At 46.6% G+C, this 25,876-nt stretch overlaps 1 protein-coding gene across 3 annotated transcripts in view; it reads right to left on the reverse strand.

Annotated features, from left to right (window-relative positions):
- Positions 1-25,876, reverse strand: part of KCNN4 (potassium calcium-activated channel subfamily N member 4) — a 58,872-nt gene that overhangs the window by 17,548 nt on the left and 15,448 nt on the right. The window contains exons 1-3 of one of the 3 annotated variants that reach the window (XM_087727771.1): positions 19,115-19,134; positions 9,460-9,555; positions 2,021-2,430 (exon numbers count right to left, since the gene is read on the reverse strand). In XM_087727771.1, the coding sequence (XP_087583897.1) occupies positions 2,021-2,430; positions 9,460-9,537 (488 nt within the window). In that variant the 5' untranslated portion in view covers positions 9,538-9,555; positions 19,115-19,134. Of the gene's footprint in view, positions 1-2,020; positions 2,431-9,459; positions 9,556-15,029; positions 15,219-19,114; positions 19,135-25,876 lie in introns of those variants that run through there. The other 2 variants (XM_087727770.1, XM_087727769.1) reach the window with 2 other exon arrangements.

Genomic DNA, 25,876 nt, shown 5'->3' on the forward strand with positions numbered 1-25,876 from the left:
GTCTCCTGTTTGAGCCGGGGATTGGACTAGAAGACCTCTAAGGATTCTTCCAGCCTTATTCTAACACAATATCTTCCTGTGAAGATAACTTTGAGAGATCCAGAGTCTGGGCTCTTGCAGACCACCTAGAAACATACTCAGAGCAGACATCAAGACAACTTTGTCAGAAGTCCCAGGATTTTGACATTCTCTCGTTCATGGGAAAATATTCAGTCCTTCAGAAATGTGGTAGGAATCCAGTAGGAACTCTACACCGAGCCAGTTTGACCAGAAGTTTTTCCCCCGTCATGCTCTATGAGAAGCAGACCAACTAATCCATGAGAACAGGTTGTTGACTTTAGAGCCGAGCCACCTTTCAACTCTGTTGAAATCTTTTTTTCTTTTCCTTTTTTTAAAAAAAAATCCGTATCACCCAAAGTGACAAAATGTTTGTTTTTCCTCCAGCAAAATAGCTCACTTAGTGGTTGGCGTTCTCAGGTGAGCTGACTTTTGGCAGGCTGACAGGCAGCAAATGGAGCTGCCCTAAAAAAATAAAATAAAAATAAAAAACCCAAATGGCTTTTTTCAACTTAGAAGAGAGTAGGGTTCCTTCGGAGAAGAGGACAGAGGTCAAGCATTGGGCACAGCTGCTTGGCTTCCTGCCAAGCATCCCAAAATTTGACCTACAGATCCCACAGAGCAGATTGGGAAAATTTGGGACCAATCATGCAATTGTGCAAAATTGGCTCTCGGGGATAATTTGCCATGAAGTGGCCTGGGCCTTTCAAAATGGAAAAGAGAGAATATTTAGAATAACAGAGTTTGGAAGGGACCTTGGAGGTCTTCTAGTCCAACCCCCTGCTTAGGCAGCAAACCCTTCACCACTTCAGACAAATGGTTATCCAACATCTTCTTAAAAACTCTCAGTGTTGAGCATTTATTTCTGAAGGCAAGATGTTCCTCTGATTAATTGTTCTAACTGTCAGGAAATTCCTCCTCACTTCTAAGTTGCTTCTCTCCTTGATTAGTTTCCACCCATTGCTTCTTGTCCTAGCCTCAGGTGCTTTGGAGAATAGCTTGACTCCCTCTTCTTTGTGGCAGCCTCTCAAATATTGGAACTCTATCAGGGCCGGATTTTCCTATAGGCTAACTAGGCTTCAGCCTAGGGCCTCAAGATCAAGAGGGGCCTACATTCAAATTGTTAGCAAAATTAAAATTACACTATTCTAAAAACAGTGAACACTAAAACACTGAACCGAAAATAAGGAGAAATGCTACGCATATGACTAATAAACAAACATAAATATGTATTGGTTAAGATCGTTCCAGCGCCGCAGCAGTTGGGGAGCCCACCCACGTTCCCGGCACTGACAGTCGGGCGAGAGGCGCGGCCACTCCCAGTAGCCGCCTCGTCGACGCGGAGCCCACCAGCGGCCAGGCAGGTGAGGGTGAGGGGGCCGAGCCGGGCAGCTGAGCGCAGCAGGGGAGGCGGCTGGCCTCGCTGCCTTTGCCGCAGAGCAGAGCCGCCTTCCGTCGAGAGGCCAGCTATATATATTGATATATATCACAGTAATGATGTATTTTATTGTCTCTCATGTAATTTACAAACTTAAAAATGGGAGGTGAAAGGGCCTCATAAGTGGAATAGCCTAGGGCCTCTTTTCATCTAAATCCGGCCCTGCCTGCTATCATGTAGTAGTGACGGAGGGAGAGGGGGAGGGAAAGAAAGGGATGGATGGATGCAGATACACAATCAGACTTGCAAAATTCTCTGATTGTAGCCATTCACCATAAAATTATTACTACCTGTGGAGTTGAATCCTTGGCCTGGTCTACCTGGTGTGCCTGTGGCTGCAGTGTCTGTTTTTATATCAGATCTATTTCAATATGTTCACATTAGGGTGTCCTCAAAGGAAAAAAGGAACTCTGCTAAGACAGGAATGGCTCTCTTTCCAGGACTGGGGGAAAGTGGGCTATTTAAAAAAACAAACGAACAAAGTTCTGACAATCTAGTTATGAAAGGACACAGGAGGATCCTCACCGTTCACAGACGGACAGTACCCAAAAAGCAATGATCCAAAGCCCCATCGTAAAGATGAGCAGCACACGGCCCGGCTGGCTGTTGACCATCACCCGTAACACGAAAGGGTACTGGAAGTGGATCTTGTTGAGCGACCCGATGCTGCGGTAAGAGGCATCTCCCAGCACACTACTCCGCAGTAGCACGGCTCGAGGGACCAGATAGAGGCGAAGGAACATCACCAGGGAGAGTAACATGTCAACATCCGAGAGGAAGACGTAGTCCTGTTCCGGCTTTGGATCTAGGCAAAAGAAATCTCCCACCGGGAAAGGGTGAAGGGAGCAGACTAAAAACTCAAGCATGATGAAAGCCAGTTTCGGAGTGCTGACTGCAATTCGCCAATCGGTGAGGGCATTATCCAGCATGAAGAGCTGCAAGGCAAAAGAAACATGAGATCATGAATGAGCTGGAAGCAAAGCTTCTCTCTGCAAGATTGCCCCACTGTTGGAACTCATTGTTAGAATGTATTTCTAGGCAACAACCACAGTAGTATTCAACCAGTAGATGGCACTATTTACAAGTTTGGATCTATGGTACACACTCTATGCTCTTTCGTTCTAAGTAGAGTTTCCTGTATCCTCTTAACAGTAATATAGTTGAGCAGTAAAGCACATGGTGACTGTGCCCTTTGTTTGCTCCATGTGATGCTTTATATAAACAGAATTTCTAACACCCTCCCAATCAACTGGGCATATGAGGACGATGCACAACTTTTCATGGAGGAAAGGTTGTTAACAATCATAAATATGAACCAGGTGCCAAGCATCTGAATTATGATCATGTGATCATGGGAATGCTGCAAAGGTCATAACTGTGAAAAAATGGCCATAAGTCATATTTTTCAGTTCCGTTTGAATGGTCACTAAACAAACTGTTGTAAGGTGAGCACTACCTGTATTTGCCAGTCTATGGTTGAGAGAGTGGGTCTAAGCCTGAGTTACACAGGGAGCTTCTGTGCCTGAGGGGGTCTAGAACATGGGCCTCTCTACTCCTAGTCCAGCACCTTCCCCTCCACCCCAGAGTGATTATTGGGCTAAGAGAAATGGATTGGATCAGAGTCACCCAAGAAACTTCAACATTTAGAATAGATTAGCTTCTGGGTCTCCCTACTCCTAGCTGAGCACCTCTATTATTACACAATGTTGGCTGTTGGTCTGAGAGAAAAGGCTGTGAATTTTGGTCCCTCTGCTCCTAGTCCAACCCATCACCTCTACTCCAAGAGAAGAGAACAGAAGAGAAGAGAGAAGAGAAGAGAAAAGGAGGGAAGGGAAGGGAGTGGAGTGGAGTGGAGTGGTGGATTGGTGGAATAGAATAGAATAGAATAGAATAGAATAGAATAGAATAGAATAGGGAGTGGAGTAGAGTAGAATGTAGAAAGTAGAATGTAGAATGTAGAATGTGGAGTGGAGTGGAGGAGTAGAATAGAATAGAATAGAATAGAATAGAATAGAATAGAATAGAATAGAATAGAATAGAATAGAATAGAATAGAATAGAATAGAATAGAATAGAATAACAGAGTTGGACCTTCGAGATCTTCTAATCTAACCTCCTGCTTAGGCAGGAAACCCTATATCAGTGTTGGTGAACCTTTTTTAGCACTGAGTGCCAAAACAGGACCGTGCACATGCATGTGGGCTGGAAACCGGAAGAGCAGCAGATCTTCATGCATGCATGTGTGCTAGAAATCAGAAGACCAGTTGGCCGATGTGCATGCACACGCCGTAAACTGGAAGATCGTCTTCCCGGCGTGCACATGCGCACCAGGTGGCTGCTCTTCTGATGCTCTTGCGTGTGTGATAACCAGCTGGTTAGTGTGCCAGAACACAGAAGAGCAACAGGTGACAGCTTGTGTGCCCAGAGAGATGGCTCTGCATGCCACTTCCGGCACGCATGCCACAGGTTCGCCATCACGGCGAACCTATACCATTTCAGACAAACCGTTGTCCAATCTCTTCTTTAAAACTTCCAGTGTTGGAGCATTCACAACATCTGGAGGCAACGTTGTTCCACTGATTAATTGTTGGTTCTTACGATGGGGAACACGTCAGGCCCTGAGTCCCCACCCAGGAAGCTACAACCTGGGTCTCTCTTCTGAGGTGGCGAGCCGAGGTGGCGCAGTGGTTAAATGCAGCACTGCAGGCTACTTCAGCTGACTGCAGTTCTGCAGTTCGGCTGTTCAAATCTCACCGGCTCAAGGTTGACTCAGCCTTCCATCCTTCCGAGGTGGGTGAAGTAAGGACCCGGATTGTTGTTGGGGGCAATATGCTGACTCTGTAAACCGCTTAGAGAGGGCTGAAAGCCCTATGAACCGGTATATAAGTCTAACTGCTACTGCTATTGCTATTCTGCTCACCCAGAGCTTTCACCACACCTCCTCACTGACTCCCTTGCCCAATATCACCCAGAAAACTTCTATGATGGGTCTCCCCATTCCAAGTTCAGCACCTTCACCACTACCATCCCACACTGGCTCTTAAGCAGAGAGGGAAGTCGTGGCCCAAAATCACTCAGGGAACTCCTGTGGCTGAGAATGGACGTGAACCTGTTTCGAGGTATGTGTCAGAGAGGTTTGCGGTAGTCCGCAAACATTTGACAGCTCCCTGCATCTGGAATCAGGCGTCTGTGGTTCAAGACAGCTAACACTTGAGTAATTTCCCCCTCGAGATCAGCACAAACCCTCTATTGTCAAAAGTTGCTGTTGTGGTATCACAAAAAATAAGGGACGGAACTGAACGCCAAGTGGTTTTTACGAAGCAAATAGAGGTTATGCTTCGATGGAATTTTGATCAAGTGGAACACTGTAATGGTTTTCAGTGTTACAGACGGTCACAAGTCACTTTTTTATCCACTCACGTTGTAACTTTGAACCATTGCTAAACAAACTGTTGTAAGTCAAGGACTATATGTGAATGCGGGCTTAGTTTTACATTTATACCAGGCCAATTTCAGCTGCATTGGTCAACTGGAGTTCGATATGCAGCCTAGACTTAATCGTAATAGTTTTTCTGCTTTTAATCCGGGATTTTAAGGTGTGGCTTTTAACCCTTTGATTGCCAATGATAAATAGGGAGCTGCTCCAAGAAGTGGTTAATTGGAGTAGCAAGGAAGTCCTGGTAAACATATCAGCAAGCGGAATGCCCTCTTATTTAAGGGCCTAAAATGCACTTTGGAGAAATGCCCCTCAAAGTAAGGTCACCAATATCCCAATATCCCAAAGAAGAGGGAGTCAAGCTATTCTCCAAAGCACCTGAGGGCAGGACAAGTAGCAAAGGACAGAAACTAAGCAAGGAGAGAAGCAACCTAGAACTATGGAGGAATTTCCTGACAGTTAGAACAATTAATCAGTGGAATGAGTTGCCTCCAGAAGTTGTGAATGTTCCAACACTGGAAGTTTTTAAGAAGATGTTGGATAACCATTTGTCTGAAGTGGTGTAGGGTTTCCTACAGTGGCTTGGTGGGCATGGCAGGGGAAGGATACTGTAAATTCTCCATTGCCTCCCCACTCCAGGGGAAGGATACTGCAAAATCCAAATTCCCTCTCAATCTGCTGAGACTCGGGAGGCAGAGAATAGATGGGGGCGGGGCCAGCCAGAGGTGGTATTTGCCGGTTCTCCAAACTACTCAAAATGTCCACTACCAGTTCTCTAGAACTGGCCAGAACCTGCTGAATACCACCTCTGGTTTCCTGCCTAATCAGGGGGTTGAACTAGAAGACATCCAAGGTCTTCTACTTCAACCCCCCATTCTGTTATTCTATTCTACAGCCCCTTTAATCCTAGTTCAACCTTCCCATTCTGTTATTCTATTCTACAACCCCTTTAATCCTAGTTCAACCTTCCCATTCTGTTATTCTATTCTACAGCCCCTTTAATCCTAGTTCAACCTTCCCATTCTGTTATTCTATTCTACAACCCCTTTAATCCTCAGCTGCCCAAAGTCACTGCCACCCGTCACAGCTTGGCAGTAGCTGGGTGAACCCGCCATGACTCAGCCAGGAAATGGTGCTCTCCAATCAGCAGCGGAGATCAAACAGTCCACAGGAAAGAAAGAAAAATTCTTCTGAAGTAGATTTTCCGACTGTCGCTGGCTCGCCCGCCACAGACCAAGACATGTTCAGCTCTACAGGAGGGGAGGATTAAATGTCTGGGCTGGCCCGTCAGCCTTTGGAAGAACAAGCCTCGACTTCAGCCTGAACTGTTTGGCATTTTCCAATCCTGAGCACTATTTATACATGGATTTCTTCAGAAGCACCCTGTATGTGGCCAATGCAGCTTCCTCTCTTTGCTTTTAACTGCTAAAACTAGAGCAGGGTGAACATGCGCAGAGTTAATATTACTGTTCTTTAATCTTATTTGTTAAGGAGGGTATTGGCTGATGCTAAGCACTCCCCCAAAGGGGTCTTAAGGGGGCCACGTTTCAGGGGTTTTATCAGTGGTGGGATTCAGCCGGTTCGCACCTATTCAGGAGAACCTGTTGTTAACTTTCTAAGCAGTTCGGAGAACTGGTTGTTGGAAGAAATCTCCTTTTGTTTTTTCCCACTTTACAGGGCTAATCCTGTAAGGAAGGCAGGAAGGAAACCTTCTGGTGTTGTTTCTAGCCTAATCTTTATTGCCCTGCTTACAGAAACTGCCTCTCCGGTTAACCCTTATTACATTGCAACAGCCAAGGCGAAGCGCCCATCAATGTGAGTGACGTTGAGTTGGCCATACTCATCCAATCACATGACCACTGAGCCCTGCCTACCCAGCTGGTCATTAGGGCAGAGAACCGGTTGTTAAATTATTTGAATCCCACCCCTGGGTTTCATTGTGCTCAAAAGGGATGTGGTAGCTCAGTGACTAAGACGCTGAGCTTGTTGATCAGAAAGGTCGGCAGTTCAGTAGTTCGAATCCCTAGTGCCGCATAACAGAGTGAGCTCCCGTTACTTGTCCCAGCTTCTGCAATCCTAGCAGTTCGAAAGCACGTAAAAATGCAAGTAGAAAAATAGGAACCACCTTTGGTGGGAAGGTAATATTGCTCCATGCACCTTCGGTGTTTAGTCATGCTGGACACATTACCGCGGAGACATCTTTGGACAGGGCTGGTTCCTCAGCTTTCAAACAGAGATGAACACCACCCCCTAGAGTCGGGAACTACTAGCACATATGTGCAAGGGGAACCTTTACCTATAGTGCTCAAATTTTGGGGAGAACTAACTCTGTACGCAAAACAGAGGGTGCACCATCTATATTTCAATTGCTGAAATGAACGACTGTAGGAATCAGACAAACAAACAAATGTCTTGTGCCAGATTTGAGACTGATCATTTGTATAATTTGTTTGGTGTTTTTTGTTGATTTGTCATTTATTTTATATATCAGGTGTTTTCAATTCGATTGCATAGAATGTGAAGGATGTGTGTTTTTATATCTATAATGTACACTGAAGATGGCGTTTAATTTCGTTGCACGAGATGCAATGACAATAAAGTAAACTATTTTGTTTATCACATTTCTACATTGTCCAGTTCATCTGAATCATCTTCGTGAACTTAAAATAACTAAGGTCAGGAAATTATCTTAGCCATCTCAGTCCTCCGATGCTTCTTTGCAAATTTTGCAACCCAAACGTGTAGTTTTTAACGTGAAACAGACAGGGGATATGATTCAACACCAGGACAGAGTTAGATTATTGGGAGGTTGCACTTATTCTTTTGTTGCGTTGAATTTGTATTGAAGAAGCCTGCGTTCAGTTTCTGAAGTGCAGCTCATGGGACACCAGGTAAAGAAGGAATCCAGCCTTAATTTGAAATCAGCCGTTTTTGATTAAGCTATTTCTATAAACATGTATAAATGTATAAAGTCCCATTTTGGGCGGATGTGGGGGGATTATTCTAGTTGTTCCTCTCCTTTAATAATTCTGGTTGCACCTGGCACGTGTAAAACACCGATTGCTTCCACCTCCTTGCAGCTCAGATAAGTATTTTCCAGGGCTATTTCATTTTCTTATTAGAGGAATGGCATCTGCAAAGTATGTCAAAGTTTGGGCATTGTTGATCCTGACAGACATGGGCTAAGTAAACCTGTCCTACCCCAAGTCAACGCTTGTTGTTTTTCAGGTCTTGTTCTGGGGTAGCTCCCATATTTATGGGATCATTACCCCGCTCTGCCCTCCATTTATCCTTGACTTACAACAGTTTGCTTAGTGACTATTCAAAGTTATAACCACACTGAAAAAAGGTGGGATTGGAACATTTTAGCAACCAGTTTTCTGCCTGGTTGCTGGATGGGTGTAGCCTTGGGGGGCCATGGTCTCCTCAGCCTCCTCATAGAAAGAGGAGGTTCACCCACCCCAGACTCTGGGGGCTTTTCTTGAGCCTCCGGGAGGGCAAAAACGGTCTCCCCAAAGCTCCTGAGGCTCTCCGGAGGTCGGAAATGGGTCCGTTTCCGAACTTCTGGGAGGCCTGTTTTTTGCCCTCCCCAGATTCCGGAGGCTTTCCCTGAGCCTCTGGGAGGGTGAAAACGTCCTCCCTCGGGTTCTGGAGGTCCTTCTGGGGCTGTAAACAGGTTCATTTCTGGACTTCCGGGACCTCCGGGACTTCAAGTAGGCCCATTTTTTGCCCTCCCAGTCTCCATGCGGGCCCTGTACTTACCTGGGATGATAAACAGGCCGCGTGGAGACTCCTGGGAGGGGACGAGCGGGGCCAGCCATTCCTTGCAACAACCAGTTTGGTGAACCAGATGCAAAATTAGCATCTGCTTCACCCGAACTGGTCTGAACCAGCTGAATCCCACCCCTGCTGTCCAGTCTCTTCTTGATGGCCCACCCACAACTTCTGGAAGCAAGCAGTTCCACTGACTAATTGTTCTCACTGACAGGAAATTTCTCCTTAATTCTAACTTGGATCACTCCTTGATAAGTTCCCACCCGTTACTTCTTGTCCCGCCCTCAGATGTTGTGGAGAATAGATGGGCCATCCCTCTTCTTTGTGACAACCCTTCAAATATTGGAAGACTGCTACAACGTCACCCTTAATCCTTCTGGTTTGTTCTCCTTGAAGCCAACCTGATGGATAAGAATTCCTTGTTGCTATACGTCTCCATAGCAGAGGTGGGTTCATAAAAGGCAACGTATGATATTCATAACCCATGAAAGGGATGAGCCCATCTAACTGAGGTAGCCATTGAGATGGGTAACCTTGTTGGGTGAGTCTCAATGGTTCTCTGCTCCTTATTTTATCTTGTCCTGCTTTGTAGAAACTCTTAGAAGCTTCCCCGGGTCAACTGCTCTCCCACTGGATTCCAAACATTGAAGTGAGACTTGGAGATGCAATGGGAAGCCCTCCACCAAATTCAATTAAAATAGGCTGAAGCTCCCAATAGATGCCAGCAGCATCACCCACCCCTCCCTGATACTTACCTGGATCTCTTTGATGTGGAAGGCAAAGATCAGGATCATTAATCCCACCGTAGAGAGGGTGATGAGGCACTTGGTCATGAAGGCGTAAGCAAACCACTGAAAGGAGAGCAAGAGAGAAGAAATGTGTGAAGGAAACTCCTCAAGTCCAACGGCCTGAGACCAACGAAGGCTTGAGAAGTCTCCCCTTGGTTAGAGAAGAACCTCTAATGCTCCTTCCTTCAAGTCTTCCCCATGGCTACTTTGACTTCCGTTTCGGTCAAACTGGGGACTGTGACCGCCATGTTACCTCTGGCCAGTGGTGGTCTGCTTCTGGTTTGGATTGGTTGAGGAAGATTTATATAAGCCCGCTTTGCCTTTTTGTGTGTGTGACATGTGTAGGGCCTTTTCATGATACAGTTATGGAGAAATAGCTATTTTTACGGGGATTATATTTTACGAAGAGGAGGAAAGAAGGAGGAAGAAATTGTAATTTTTAAGGGGATTATAGAGGAGGGGGAACAGAGAAGAAGAGGAAGAGGAGGAGGAGGAGGGAGAAGAAGAAGAAGAAGAAGAAGAAGAAGAAGAAGAAGAAGAAGAAGAAGAAAGAAAGAAAGAAAGAAAGAAAGAAAGAAAGAAAGAAAGAAAGAAAGAAAGAAAGAAAGAAAGAAAGAAAGATTGCAATTGTAATTTTTAAGGGGATTATAGAGGAGGGGGAACAGAGAAGAGGAAGAGGACAAGGAAGAGGAGGAGGAGGGAGAAGAAGAAGAAGAAGAGGAAGAGGAAGAAGAAGAAGAAGAAAGAAAGAAAGATTGCAATTGTAATCTTTAAGGGGATTATAGAGGAGGAGGAGGAGGAGGAGGAGGAGGAGGAGGAGGAGGAGGAGGAAGAAAGAAAGAAAGAAAGAAAAAGAAAGAAAGAAAGAAAGATTGCAATTGTAATCTTTAAGGGGATTATAGAGGAGGAGGAGGAGGAGGAGGGAGGAAGGAAGGAAGGAAGGAAGGAAGGAAGGAAGGAAGGAAGGAAGGAAGGAAGGAAGGAAGGAAGGAAATTAAATAAATAAATAATAAATTGGAATGTTTAAGAGAATTATATCTGAGGAGGAGAAGTAGGAGGAAATTGCCAGTTTTAAGGGGATTATATCAAGGAGGAGGAGGAGGAAAAAAGGAGAAAAATCGAGATTTTTAGGAGACTATATTGGAGAAGGAAGAAGAGAGAAGGAGATTACTGTGACTTCTTTGTACATGCCAATATTTAAGGTGCCCCTTGAACATGCCCTTGTAAAAACCATAACCAGATGCACAGTTGCAGCCCTCTGCCAAGGGGAGCCATCCCTCTGAGCCCAGCGGCCTGCCTTCCCGCTAGGATCAGCCTCATACAACATTCCTTGCACTCTGGACCTCTTGCTGGAGGGGATTACAGTAGGCAAATTCACCAAAGCCGGGGCCGATACCTGGCTGTCAGCCACGGAAACTGCCTGGAACTCCAGCAACCGCCACGGCAATCCGTCCAAGGTTAAGAGAAGGAAGTCATTGTTCGCACAGTTTAAACAAAAGATAATTAACAAGGGATTCGCTGCCCCGGAGGTCACACCTTGTCTGTGCTGATGGATCCGTGTTTGGTTCCCACTTGTTTTTTTGGATCAGGGACAACGTCAGGCTCCGGCGGCAGCTGTGGGGACCACCACATGATCTCTACGGGCCCCTTCATGAGTCCTGCAGCAACCCTCTTTTTTTTTTTTTAAAGCCAAACAGAGCACCTGGCTTGGTGCCCTGGCTGGAAATAGCCAAAATCGAACAGGCATTTCATTTCCCGCAATTCTCCTGGCGCAGTTTTGAGCTAGGCGCCGGTTGTTAAAGTCGCTTTTCCCCAGTGCCGTTATAATTTCTTTTTTTTTAAAGTTTTTATTATCCATTTTATCATTTTCATACACTCACATATATACTGTGCATATCCGGCACCATACAACATTAAACAATAATCGCAGCAATTCCTCTTGTCAACAATACCCCCCAAAAATACAAACCCAATATACCTCTTCCCCTCTCCATACACCTCTTTCTTCCACCCCCCTCCAACTTACTATCTTCCCTCCATCATTCCCCTCTACCCTACTTCCCCTCCCCCTCTACCACTCCTCTCTCCCGATCCACTCCCTCCCTTCCTTCTCACCCTCCCTCCCCTCCTCTCTCCCGTCCCTCTCTACCCATCTTTCTTCTATCCCATTCCTCCTCCCCTTGGTGTATTTCCACTATATGTCAGTGTACTTAACTTATCCTATTTTTACAGAGAAATTATAGAAAAACAGTATACATGTGAAGTCATATTACATTGAAATCTAACCTAGTATATATCCCTCCCTCCCCCCACCCTCCCCCCACCCTCCCCCCAACCCCCCACCTCCCTCCCCCCACCCCCGACTTCCCAGAGCCCGTACATGGTATAGATTTTTAACAAACACAGTCTAAAATATATTGAGAATTTTTTTTAAAAAAAAAGGTTAATAACATCTCTACATTGATCTTAGCTTCTTCTTGCCTGCCGTTATAATTTCAAACGGCCACTAAACGGTTGTAAGTCGAGGACTGCTGAGACATGCAGCTCCCAACACATCCTGTGCCACGTAAACGTATCCCGTATCCCTAAAGACCTCGTCCCAATACATTCACATTTGATGCCAACAGCCTGGTTCAAAACGCAGCGGCTCCATTTTATGGCAGAAGTCAGGAAATCTGGGGGTGCCTTTCCAGACTAACCAAATTTATTTGAAGGCAAAAGCTTTTGCGAGGTGCCGTTCGTGACATTAGATGCACAAGCAGCTACATTTTATGTACCTGCTGAGGTAAATGGCAGCAAACTTCTGCCTTAAAAAAAAAGTGCTACTAACTAGGCTCCTTCTGAAGTTGTGGGAGCTTCATCCCTGGAAGCTTTCAAGAAGAGACTGGACTGCCTTCTGTCCAAAATAGGGTAGGGTCTGCTTGGGGGCGGGGGTTGGACTAGATGACCTCCAAGACTTCTTCCAGCTCTGTTAATCTGTAATCTAATTCTTGGCTGCCATAAAGTGAGCCACTTTTTCCTCTTAACAACGTCTAAACTAAAGCATGTTGTAGCTTCTTTCATCCACCTCTCTCGTTCGTTTGATGCGTGTTTTCAACCTTGGTAACTTGCATCATGGGTGGACTTCAACTCCCAGAATTCCCCTGCTGGCTGGAGACTCATGGGAATTGAAGTCCACTCATGATACAAGTTACCAAGGTTGAGAAATACAGGTAGTCTTTGACTTACGGCCAAGGGTGGGTTCCTACCGGTTGGGACCAGTTCGGCCAAATAGGTAGTAACTCGGCCTGCCATGCCCCAGAACCGGTTCTCTCAGCGGCGCCATAAGCACCGCCATTTTGTTTTTTGCTTCTGCGCATGTGCAGAAGCATTTTTGGTACTGCGCATGTGTGCCTGGAGCGCATCAAGTCTGTGTGTGTGCAGCATGTCTGAGTGAACCGGCATTAGCAGCAGGCAGAACCCACCCCTACTTACGACCACAGTTGAGCCAAAAAGTTATGCTGCTAAGTGAGGAATGTGTTGAGTGAGTTTTGCCTCAGTTTTACAACTCTTCTTGCTAGATTTGTTAAGTGAATCACTTGCGGTTGTTAAGCTAGTCCCACGGTGACTTTGCTTGTCAGAAGGTCGCAAAAGGGGATCCCGCGACCCACCCACCCCCACCCCCGGGAGGCTGCAACCGTCATAAATATGAACCAGTTGTCAAGCCTCCGAATGTAAGTCAGGTGGCCATGGGGAAAAAGGCAACGGTCGTAAGTGTGAAAAATGGCCGTAAGGCACTTTTTTCAGCACCGTCGTAACTTTGAATGGTCGCTAAACGAACCGGACGCAAATCGAGGCCTACTTCTAATGTCTTTTCCTCCTTGCTGTATGGAAGGAGTTAAATTTTGCCACCTCGAACAAGGGTGAAGGGAGTGACCAAGGCTGTGCCAATAGGCCAAATGTGTGGTTGTGTTTTCTTGTTGCCGTGACATTCGCCCAGATAAACTACCCTGACACCTGAGCCAGGTGCTCTTTAGAAGAAGCAGCCTGTTTTCAGTGAAGTCTACTCTCCCCGCCCGCCCCCCCCCCCCCGGCCCTCCGGTCATAACTCTGGACACGCTTTTCCACAAGCAGCGCATAGAGCTATGTAGCAGGCAGGAGAGCGCCATAAAACTTTACCTTGAAACTTGTTTTGCAATCCACCTGTTTCCCCGTTCTTAAGAAAGCAGGTGCCATTTATATCCCAGCATCCTTGTAAACTCCCCTTTGAAGATGATAAGGGGCTCGTGAAAAAAAAAAAAACTCAGGTGCGTGTTGGTTCAGTCTCGAAGAAGCGGCATTGCTCAAGTTTGATTTGAGAAGGAAAATAAAAAGCAATTTGATTCTGGGTATTGAAGGGCAGCCAAGTCAGCGGAGGGAAAACATCCTCAATAAATAAGATTGTAACCAGGCAAAGTCCTTCAGGGACAAACAGTCAAGGTAATAAGCTGTGTACACGCTACGCGTCTATAAATGCCTACAGTTATGTGATCCTCACTTGTGACCTTCCCAGCCAGCTTCCGAGAAGGAACGTGAATGTGGGAAGCTGGAATCACGTAATGACTGTACGATTGACTTCACAACCGCAGTGATTCACTTAACAACTGTGGCAGGTCAGAAACACCGAGGCGCTTCTAGGTTGAAAGGATTAGCCGGTGACATCACCGTTACCTAGGGGGATGCCCAGTTGAGGGTGTTCTGACCGAGGCTTCCCAAGAGCATGAAGCAAACTCCTGGTCCCGACAAAAAACCCTTTTATTAATTGACTTTGAATTCTGCTCATTCACATCCAGCAAAGTCTTTCAAGGGAGGATTTACGGTCACAGACCTTCTCTGGCTTGGAGAGCTGACAGGCCGATCTCTGCAAAACAAGGAGTCTTGGAGTGTCACAAACCAATTAAGCGAACTAATTGTCTCCTGCAAGCTCCACTCCCCTTTCGCTCCTCTTTTATTTCCTCTGGGAGGGGCCATTCACCGTCCACCTGTGGCCTCACTCCCAAGTCAACCCCTGTTCTTTAGCTGTTCCCTTCGTCTGGCAACTCTGAGCATGCGCACCCTGGGAACAGGCTCCAGCTGTTCGTCTGCCTCACCGATGTCTGACTCTGAAGGCAGCTGATAACTGTCGGATAGCCCTGACCCCACTGGTGGGTTCCAGATCCCGATGCAACTGGTACAGTGCAATGGGGCCCGGTGTCCATCACATAAATGCACACAGCATGTGGGCACACTCAGCGACACCTCCGCGATGCTCTGGCTGCTCGGCAGAGCATTGTGCAGGCAACGTATGCTCCGTGTGTGCACGCAGAAGCGCTGAAGAGCTCAGATATAGGTAAGGACGGTGGGAGGGCGGGTGGGACCTCCGGAGCACCGTACCAGAACGATACCCGGTGCTCCTGGCAGGCACCGGTACACCCGTACCGGGGCGTACCGCCTGCAACCCACCACTGCCTTGCCTCCGACACAGAGCCCTCACCAGAGCCTTCCCCAGATTCCAGGGCTGACTCATATTCCTCCCCTACCTCCTCACTGTCCGAGCAATTTTAAACTGTTGTCAACTTCGTCTGGCTGGCTGGGGAATTCTGGGAGTTGCGGTCCGCCCATCTTAAAGTTGCCACGGTTGAGAGAGGCCACTCTACGCTCTCCTCCGTTTTAGCCAGCCCCAGCATCTCCTTTACCTTTTTGGAAGGAGAAGAGGGAAGTTCCCACCCCTGAGGATTGTTCTCATGTTAGCACCTGTCACCGGGCGATCCAAATTCATATTTATCCTGACTCCAGTCCAGCTGCAGTATGTATTTTTCTCCATCTGTAGCCATGAAGGGAGCGATTGTGCCTAATGAAGAGGAACTTACTTGTTCCTTGGGCTCGGATTAAGTGCCAGAACGAGTTGGAGAAGAAAATAAAAGGAAAGGGGGGAAGGAGGAAAAGGTGTTTCCGGATGGAGAGCTCCCAGCAATATCAAGCACCGCTTTTCTGTTTTTCTTTCCCCGCTGTGCTAAGAAACAAGGGGAACAGTTTCCAGAGATAAGATCTGGAACCCTATAAAGTTCCATCTATAAATCCAGTCACTAGGCACTCAAGACAAGAGTGCAAAATGTTTACCCTTCCTGTTTTATTTTTGCAACAACAATCTTTCCTCAGTTATTTTTCACTAGGTATATGTACTGACTTTACAGTGGTAGAGACTAACTTGATTTTGCACCTAATAACTGCAGCAAGACTGTTGGTGGCGCAATACTGGAAGAAGGAAGACTTGCCTACAATCCAAGAATGACATTCTACATTCTACATTCTGGAACGAACTCCCCGTGGAGATTCGTACCCTCACCACCCTCCAGACCTTCCGCGTAGCCCTTAAGTCCTGGCTGTCCCAACAGGCCTGGGGCTAAAGATTTCAACCCCACTCGAATAGTATGACTGCTGTGCTCTTTTAATGATGTATCGTTTTCGTGTTTGTAACTCATTTGTCCTCCCTCCCCCTGAATTGTGAGCCGCCCTGAGTCCCCCCAGGGAAAAGGGCGGCATACAAATAAAGCATCTCAATCTCAATGGACATTGAAAGTCACAAACTTAGCCGAGATGGCTAAAATATCGGCATATCTTAAAGATCACTCAAATGAGAGATATAAACGAGACTGGAAAAAATGGATTGACTATATACAAAATAAATACGGGACCAAGAAATTCCAGTTAGCCTGTGCTTAAGATCAGAAATGATTTAAACTGTTAAAAGTTAGTTCAGTATAAGAAGAAGCTAAGGTCAATGTAGAATGTCATTAATTTCTTTATTTCTTTTTTCTCAATAGATTTTAGACTGTTAGTTAAAAATCCATACCGTGTACGGGTTCTGGGAAGTCGGGGGGGGGGAAAGGAGGAGGAGGGTTGGGGGGGAGGGAGGGGGGAGGGAGGGGTATACATTAGGCTAGACAAGAATTGTACTTCAATGTTTTAATGATTGAGGAATGATGAAATGTTTGTGTTTTTTAAAAGAAATAAAACCTTATCTAAACAAGAATCTTGCAAGGGGTTTGAACTTTGGTTTTCCAAATCCTGGGCGAAGGACTTCATAATAATCATGCATGGGATAGAATAAGAGATTTAGATTTAGATTTCTTTATTGGCCAAGTGTGAAGGAATTTGCCTCCGGCACATAAAGCTCGCGGTGTACCTTATAAACAGCAAATAACAGCACATCAATCATAATAAACGACAATTGATAAATTGTAAGAAACTGAATAGGAGAGAAACAACTGAGAACTAAGGAGAACTAAGGAGAGTGAGAACGATGAATCAGTGGAAGAACTTGCCTCCAGAATTTGTGGAATGCTCCAACACTTTGGAAGTTCTTAAGAAGGTTTTGGAGAACCATTTGTCTGAATTGGAATAGGGCTTCCTGCCTAAGCAGGAGGTTGGACTAGAAGACCTCCAAGGTCCCTTCCAATTCTGTTATTCTGTTACTCTGTTCTGTTCTATTCTATTCTGGTGTGGTGTGGTGTGGTCCATTCCGTTCCGTTCCATTCCATTCCATTCCATTCTATTCTATTCTATTCTATTCTATTCTATTCCATTCCATTCCATTCCATTCTATTCTATTCTATTCTGGAGAAGACAATAGGAAATAGCAATAGCAATAGCAATAGCAGTAGACTTATATACCGCTTCATAGGGCTTTCAGCCCTCTCTAAGCAGTTTACAGAGAGTCAGCATATTGCCCCCAACAATCTGGGTCCTCATTTTATCCACCTCGGAAGGATGGAAGGCTGAGTCAACCCTGAGCCGGTGAGATTTGAACCGCTGAACTGCTGATCTAGCAGTAGCCTGCAGTGCTGCATTTAACCACTGCGCCACCTTGGCTCTAGATGAAAGGATGAGAAAAGAAGACAAATGGGGCAGTGCTGTGGGAATTAAAGTGTTGACACGGGGGGAGGGACTCTCTGTATTTAGCATGCAATGCCCTATAGCGGCGTCCAGAGGGGAAAAGTCAAAATAGATTTATGTCCAGGATGTCAGGGGTCTATAGATATTTTCTCAGCCCTTTTTTCTCCTTTGTGCCATATTAGCAATAGCAGTTAGACTTATATACCGCTTCATAGGGCTTTCAGCCCTCTCTAAGCGGTTTACAGAGTCAGCATATCGCCCCCACAGTCTGGGTCCTCATTTCACCCACCTCGGAAGGATGGAAGGCTGAGTCAACCTTGAGCCAGTGAGATTTGAACTGCTGAACTGCAGATAACAGTCAGCTGAAGTGGCCTGCAGTACTGCACCCTAACCACTGTGCCACCTCGGCTCTTCAAATCATCAAAGGAAAGCAAGCTGGTTGCAATTGTTTGGCAGTACCTTGGCGCAGAGACATAATTCCCACCCAAAAGCTTAAGCTGGGATTGTACAGGGAGTCCTGCTTCATGACCTATGGCCCTAATCCTGGCTCAATTTCAGTCATTAGTTGGGGACTACCTGTTTCCTGAGGGCCTGCATATGACAGCTGATTCATCCAGAGGCCTCACCTGAGCTTACTCACACACCAAAAATGCTTTGCACGTAGTAAGGGTTAGACATCAAAAAGAATTTCAGTCTGATCAAAAGCAAAGCTTTGTACATACCATAAAGCCATTATTTAAGGAGCTGTAGTTGTCTAAACGTGCCCAATAGGTTTGCGTGATCAATCATGGTTTATAAACCGCAAAAATACTACAGTAGTCCAAAGGGTCTTATTCTGGAGGCAATGGTATTTCTTGTTTTTTTTCTTTGAAGACATTTTGCTTCTCATCCCAGAAGCTTCCTCAGCTCTGACAGGATGGTGGGGAATGGAAGGATTCCTTGCAGACAGCTGCATCCTTTTAGAGGGTCCTCAGACAGACAGACCATGGTTTAAGCGAATGCAACCTAAAGACAGAGTCTTGATCCAGAAAGTCTGACGGAAAGGAGGAAACTTCTGAGTCCAAGGAGAAATTCCTATTTTAATGGTGCCGAATACACAAAGGAAGGACATCGAGCCCACAGCCCAGCTGGGCCAGAACAGCGTGAAAAGACGGTTTTTCTAAGATCTGGATTGAAGGCCAAATAGGGCCCTTAAGGTAAAGGTAAATGTTCCCTCGCACATATGTGCTGGTCGTTCCTGACTCTAGGGGGCAGTGCTCATCTCCGTTTCAAAGCCGAAGAGCCAGCGCTGTCCGAAGATGTCTCCGTGATTTAGCCGGCATGACTTAACACCGAAGGCGCACGGAACGCTGTTCCCTTCCCACCAAAGGTGGTCCCTGTTTTTCTACTTGCATTTTTACGCCCTTTCGAACTGCTAGGTTGGCAGAAGCTGGGACAAGTCACGGGAGCTCACTCCATTACGCGGCGCTAGGGATTCGAGCTGCCGAAATACCAAGCGTTCAGATTGACAAGCTCCGTGTCTTAGCCGCTGAGCCACCGCATCCCTAAAAATATGGCCCTAGGTTCACGCAATACCACAAAGTCCATGTTGTGTGGCCCGCAGATCCTAGGCTGCCTTCGAAGGCTTGCATGGTGTACGAGGGGAGAGCTGGCATTGCTGAAAAAAATACCTGGACAGACACACCTGGCTGAACTTTCTTCCGTCCTCCCGTTGCTGGCAAACACTCACCGTGTGTCACTGCCTTTGAACTGCTGCTGGCATTGTAATGAGCGCTGTGACCAATTCGAGTTCCTCGGAAACAGCTTCCGATAGCTGACTAACAGGCCTTTCCTCAGAAATCAGAGCAGGACAAGTGGTTGCCAGATCAATGGCTGTAAAATGGAAAAACCACAGGAGAGTCTTCCAGAGCAAAGGATGTGCCCTGCCCTCCTGCCATCAATCGTTGGCACAAGAAGGCAGTTCAAGAATAAGTCATTCCGGTAGGGATTACCTACTGATTTTGACCCATCCCGTGCTCCATCCAGTCCAGTGGTGGGATTCAAAGAAGTTTACTACCGGTTCTGTGGGCATGGCGTTGTGGGCATGGTGTGGCTTGGTGGGCATGGCAGTGGAAGGGCACTGTAAAATCCCCATTCCCTCCCCACTCCAGGGGAAGGATCAGTGGTGGGTTTCAAAAATTGTTCGAACCTACTCTATGGGTGTGGCCTTCTTTGTGGGAGTGGCTTGCCACCCATGTGACCGGATATGAAATTATGAATTAGTACTTAGGTCGGTCCAAGTAGCTATTCAGAAACTCTGGCATTGAAGCATGCAGGTCTTAAAGCTGTCAAGTTACAAGATCCTTGCACCCCTAACCCTTTAGAGAAAAAAAACTAGGGGTCTTCAAACCTGACAGCTTTAAGACTTGTGGACTTCAACTCCCAGAATTCCTCCTCCAGTCATGTTGGCTCAGAAACTCTGGCATTGAAGCACGCAAGTCAGTGGTGGGTTTCAAAAAAATTTGGAACCTCTTCTGTAGGTGTGGCCTGCTTTCCGGTGGAACCTCTTCTAATCCTGGTTTGGTAGATTTGATGAACCGGTTCTACCGAATAGGTGCGAACTGGTAGGAACCCACCTCTGGGAAGGATACTGTTGCTGTGGACTAGCCGACCCACAAGGTCCCTTCCAACTCTGTTAATCTGTAATCTATATGCAGATTTGAAAATACTGTAACCAGTGGTGGGATTCAGCCAGTTCGGACCAGTTCGGGAGAACCGGTTGTTAACTTTCTGAGCAGTTTGGTGAACTGGTTGTTGGAAGAAATCATTAGGGCAGAGAACCGGTTGTTAAATTATTTGAATCCCACCACTGACTCTAATCATCATTTGGACAGGAGTTGGCTGTAACGTGAGCTACCTTCTTCACTATAAGAAGGCAGCTCATTTACATAATAATTTTGGATTTGGAAAAACAAAACGAAAATCCACAAATTGCAGCCCCTTTGTACCAATTGCAGAACTTCTGAGTAATGCTTTCCTTCACGTTTCCGACAATTTCCCCGCCGTGTTCCCAAACAAGGAGGAGGCACGACCGAAGCAGATCCAGAAGAGAGCCAAAGACTGTTTGCAGACTCAAGATCGGGGGCAGGGGGGAAAAAAATCCATCAAGGGAAACTAACGGGTGCCCTTTGCCGGCGGTCAGGCAGAGGCGAGGAGCCGGCAATCCGGAATAAGGAAGAGCTGGTGGGGAAAGCAGACCTCTGAGCCGATACGGGGCACGTGTGCCAGGGCCCCCTGGCCTTGCGCCAAATGTGGAGGAATTGTGCAACCCGCCAACTCCCAAACAAAAGGCCGCTTTCTATCCCATCGGTAGCCCAAAATAAGGAAGTTCCTTCAAGATGCTTCCTCAAAGCTTTTGGGGCTGTCAATCCAAAGCACTCAGCGTTCCTGCTGGCCCCACAGGAAATCTTCCTCTTCCTCTCTTTGGCCCGCAGCATTGAGAAACCTGAATGGGTTTGCGCTGGCCATTTTTCACATGCTGATCACTGTGAGATCTAAAGGGGATTTAAGGCTAAGATTAATACAGGATCTGTTACAGGAACATTGCCTGTTGTTGTTGTTAGTTGAGAAGTCGTGTCCGACCCATCGTGACCCCCACGGACAACGTTCCTCCAGGCCTTCCTGTCCTCTACCATCCTCTGGAGTCCATTTAAGCTCTCGCCAACTGCTTTGGTGACTCCATCCAGCCACCTCATTCTCTATCGTCCCCTTCTTCTTCTGCCCTCCATCGTTCCCAGCATGAGGCTCTTCTCCAGGGAGTCCTTCTTTCTTGTTAGGTGGCCAAAGGATTTGAGTTTCATCTTTAGGATCTGGCCTTCTCAAGAGCAGTCAGGATTGATCTCCTCTAGGACTGACTGGTGTGATGGCCTTGCAGTCCAAGGGACTCAATGCAGGAGTCTTCTCCAGCCCCAGAGTTCAAAGGCCTCAATTCTTTGGCACTCAGCCTTCCTTATGGTCCAACTTTCACAGCCATCCATTGCAACTGGGAAAACCATAGTCCTGACTATACACACTTTTGTTGGCAGGATGACGTCTCTGCTTTTTAGTATGCTGTCTAGTTTTGCCACAGCTTTCCTCCCCAGGAGCAAGCGTCTTTTAACTTCTTGGCTGCAGCAGTCCCCCTCTGCGGTGGTCTTGGAGCCCAGGAAAATGAAATCTGTCCCTACGTCCAGATCACTGCTTGAGTCACCCTTATTGCAGCTCCTGCAAGATACAGCTGAGGGTTTTGCTAACGGACCAAGAGGAAACACACATACCAGCACACACACACCCCATATACACACATATATCCTGGTTCTTGTTGTTGTTGCTTCCTTGATTCTCTGGGCCGGCGGCCAAATATTTTGTGGGAATTAAGATCCCGAGCTGCCTCCCCCCCCCCCGCGCGCGCCCTTTTTCACAATGTGTTGTTCGAACTGGCACACTCGGAATGGAAAGTTACGCTTACACCGCAGCTGTTTCGCTCTTTCCACAAATCTGGATAGCGAAGGCCCGCGTTTCCACGCTTAGCTCTCTTCTGCTTTCCACTTCAAATACATACACACACACACACTGTTGCACCGGAGTGGATGAAGCGGCTGCCGGTAACTCGCATCCCATAATGAGCACACACTGCCAAAACAAGCAGGATATCGGGATTGATGAGGATCAAGACGGAGGTACACGAAATACCTAGCCCAATTTTTTCACTTCAAGCCAACTTGCTCGGGGCTGTTTGTCGATATTGGCCAGAGAACAAAATGAAAAAGTTTGAATATCGGTTATTCTCCTGATGTAGCCCTGCAGCTTTGTCCCCAAAAAGTTTGAAATTAAATCTTGTCTATCCTACAGAAATAAATCCTCAGTTTATAACCATTGAGCAATAGCAATAGCAGTTAGACTTATATACCGCTTCATAGGGCTTTCAGCCCTCTCTAAGCGGTTTACAGAGTCAGCATATCGCCCCCAACAATCTGGGTTTTCATTTCACCCACCTCGGAAGGGTGGAAGGCTGAGTCAACCTTGAGCCGGTGAGATTTGAACCGCCGAACTGCAGATAACAGTCAGCTGAAGTGGCCTGCAGTACTGCACCCTAACCATTGCGCCACCTCGGCTCTAATTTGTTTAGTGTCTGAAGTTACAACAGCACTGACAAAAATGACGCACGGCCAGTTGGAATAATAGAATTGGAAGGGCTCTCAGAGGTCTTCTAGTCCAACCCACTGCTCTGGAAGGAAACGCTAGACCAGTAGTTCTCAACCTGTGGGCCCCAGACCCCTGAGGGGCTGTGATGTCATCAGAGGGGTTCCGCGAAGGCTTGGAGAAATGTTAGGGTTTTGATTTGATTTGATTTGATTTGATTTTGCCTTTATTTGTATGCCGCCCTTTTCCCTAAGGGGACTCAGGGCGGCTCACAATTCAAAAGGGAGGGGGAAACAACAAACAATAAACAATACAACATATTAAAAGAGAGAAAATGCAACAATCACACCATTCGAGTGGGGCTATAATCTTAACCCCAGGCCAGCCGGGACAGCCAGATCTTTACAGCAGCGCGGAAGGATTGGACGGTGGTGAGGGTCCGAATCTCCACGGGGAGTTCATTCCATTCTTGAGTTATGTCTTGGTGTCGCGTAGCCACAGAAGTTATTTAAAAGTGGTGGGTGGGTGAAGAAAAGGCTCAGGACCACTGCCCTACACCAATGGTGGTCCCATCTCTTCTTAAAAAGTCCTTGCATTTATCTTCACTACAGCATCCTCAGAGTCACGTAATCAAAATTAGGGTCCATGGCAACCAGCAACCAGATGACCATTTGCAATCTTCTCGGCTGGCTTCCGATAAGGGAAATCAGATTTGCTTGATTCACTGAACAACTGGCAAAAAAATAACAATTGGAAAACGAGCTGACTCACTTAACAACTGCCTCGCTTAGGGATGAAAATTCTGACTGCCCCAACCTTTTGTTGTAAGCTGAGAGCTGCCTGTTGGGGTAGCGGTTCTCCCTCTTACTCTTTTAAATCTTGTTTGTCCTATTGTAGTCCTCAACTTACAACAGTTTATTCAGCGACTGTTCAAAGTTACAACGGCCATGGGAAAGAAAATGTGACTGATGACCATTGTTCACCTTTTGAAGCATTCCCGGGATCGTGGGATCAAAATTCAGATGCTTGGGGCCACCGGTTCATACTTACGACCGTTGCTGTGTCCCAAGGTCACGTGACCCTCTTTTGCGACCTTCTGGCAAGCACACTCAACGGGGAAGCCGGATTCACTTAACAACCAGGTTATACTAACTGATCACCTGCAGCGATTCACTTAACCACGAAGCAAGAAAGGTCGTAAAACGGGAGCAAAACTCACTTGGCAAATGTCCCACTTAACAACAGAAACGTTGGGCTCTATTGTGGTCCTACGTCGAGGACTGTCTGTCGTTGCAGCTGCAGTAATGTTGCATTATTAATATAGCAATAATAATAGCAATAACAGTAGACTTATATACCACTTCATAGGGCTTTCAGCCCTCTCTAAGCGGTTTACAGAGTCAGCATATTGCCCCCAACAACAATCCGGGTCCTCATTTTACCCACCTCGGAAGGATGGAAGGCTGAGTCAACCCTGAGCCGGTGAGATTTGAACCGCTGAACTGCTGATCTAGCAGTCAGCCTGCAATGCTGCATTTAACCACCGCGCCACCTTGGCTCATAATAATAAGACTGCAATTGTTGTTATTAAGGTACGGTTTGCAAGGAAGAGAGCCATGGAAAGGTCAGCATGGAAGGGGAAAAACACCTTGATTTCTTTTGCTTCCTGGTCAAAAACAAAATGTGCCATTGAATAAGGACGGCTGTTCAGATCCCTGAAGGACGGGAATTCGCTAATAAATAAATAAACCGATCCCATGTTAGCTTTATCTCATAATTGCCCTGCTGTTGCCAGCTCTTATACTTCAAGTGGGTGGTAACAACTTGAGATAACTGTGCTTAGAATCACACTTGTCAGCCGAGTTTTGCCCGGAATTACTCAACGGGTTGGAGTTTTCTCCAATTCCTGTTTTTGACCCTCCTTGCAAAGACAAAACGCAGATTGCAACAGACTTTGCAAGGCTGACAAGAACAAACAAGAGTTCGGCCCCAGCACTGAACTTGAACTGCAGAAGGACTCTCGGCCCCATGGTGCACACCTAAAGGCCACCTTGTCTTCAACTTCTGCAAGTAGCTCTTGACTTCTGGAGATTTAGGGGCCCATTCCAGAGAGTCCGGTTGGCGTAGTGGTTAAGATATTGGACTAAGGACCAGGAGACTCTTGGTTCTAATCCTGCCTTAGACAAGAAGCCAGCTGGATGACCTTGGGCCAGTCATTCCTTCTCCGCCCTAGGAAGGAAGCAATGGCAAACCCCTATTGAGCTGCGGTGGCCCAGTGGCTAGAGTGCAGTACTGCAGGCTATTTCTGCTGGCTGCCAGCTGGTTGCAATTTGGCAGTTCAAATCTCACCAGGCTCAAAGTTGACTCAACCTTCCATCCTTCCGAGGTGGATAAAATGAGAAGCCAGAGTGTTGGGGGGAATGTGTTGACTCTGTAAACCACTTAGAGAGAGCTGTAAGGCACTCTAAAGTGGTATATAAGTCTAAATTCTATCGCTATTCTACTGCAATCTTACCAAGATAAAAACTGCAGGGACTTGTCTAGGCAGTAGCTAGAAGTCAACATGACTTGATAGCAATAGTAATAGCAATAGCAGTTAGACTTATATACCGCTTCATAGGGCCTTCAGCCCTCTCTAAGCGGTTTACAGAGTCAGCATACTGCCCCCACAGTCTGTGTCCTCATTTCACCCACCTCGGAAGGATGGAAGGCTGAGTCAACCTTGAGCCAGTGAGATTAGAACTGCTGAACTGCAGATAACAGTCAGCTGAAGTGGCCTGCAGTACTGCGCCCTAGCCACTGCGCCACCTCGGCAACAAACAAACAAACAAAAGGATATGTCCACCCAACGATGTCCACAGGCATGGTATAAAAAGTCAGGATGATAGCTACAACAGTACGAATCAATCCCTGCCTGATTTTTTCGGGTGTCTGGGGGATGCCTCTCTATTTTGAGAAGAAGATAGGTCCAGCATGTTCTCCTTTCAACTGCCAATCTAACAGAGAAGAGCCACCAAGATGATCAGGGGGCTGGAGATTAAAACACATGAAGAATGGTTGCCGGAACTGGGGATGGCTCATCTAGTGAAGAGAAGGACAAGGAGATATCAGTGTTTCAATATTTGAGGGGCTGCCATAGAGAGAGGAGTGGGGGGGTCAAGTTATTTTCCAAAGCACCTGAAGGCCAGACAAAGAACAATGGATGGAAACTGAACCAGGAGAGATTCAACCTGGAAATAAGGAGACATTTTTTGACCGTGAGAGCAATCAATCCATGGAACCAAAATTGCCTTCGGAAGTTGTGGGAGCTTCATCACTGGAGGCTTTCAAG

Source organism: Thamnophis sirtalis, unplaced genomic scaffold (genome assembly GCF_051295495.1).
Source record: "Thamnophis sirtalis isolate CommonGarterSnake01/CBP01778 unplaced genomic scaffold, rThaSir2_p1.2 scaffold_13, whole genome shotgun sequence".
Taxonomy (NCBI): Eukaryota; Metazoa; Chordata; class Lepidosauria; order Squamata; family Natricidae; genus Thamnophis; species Thamnophis sirtalis.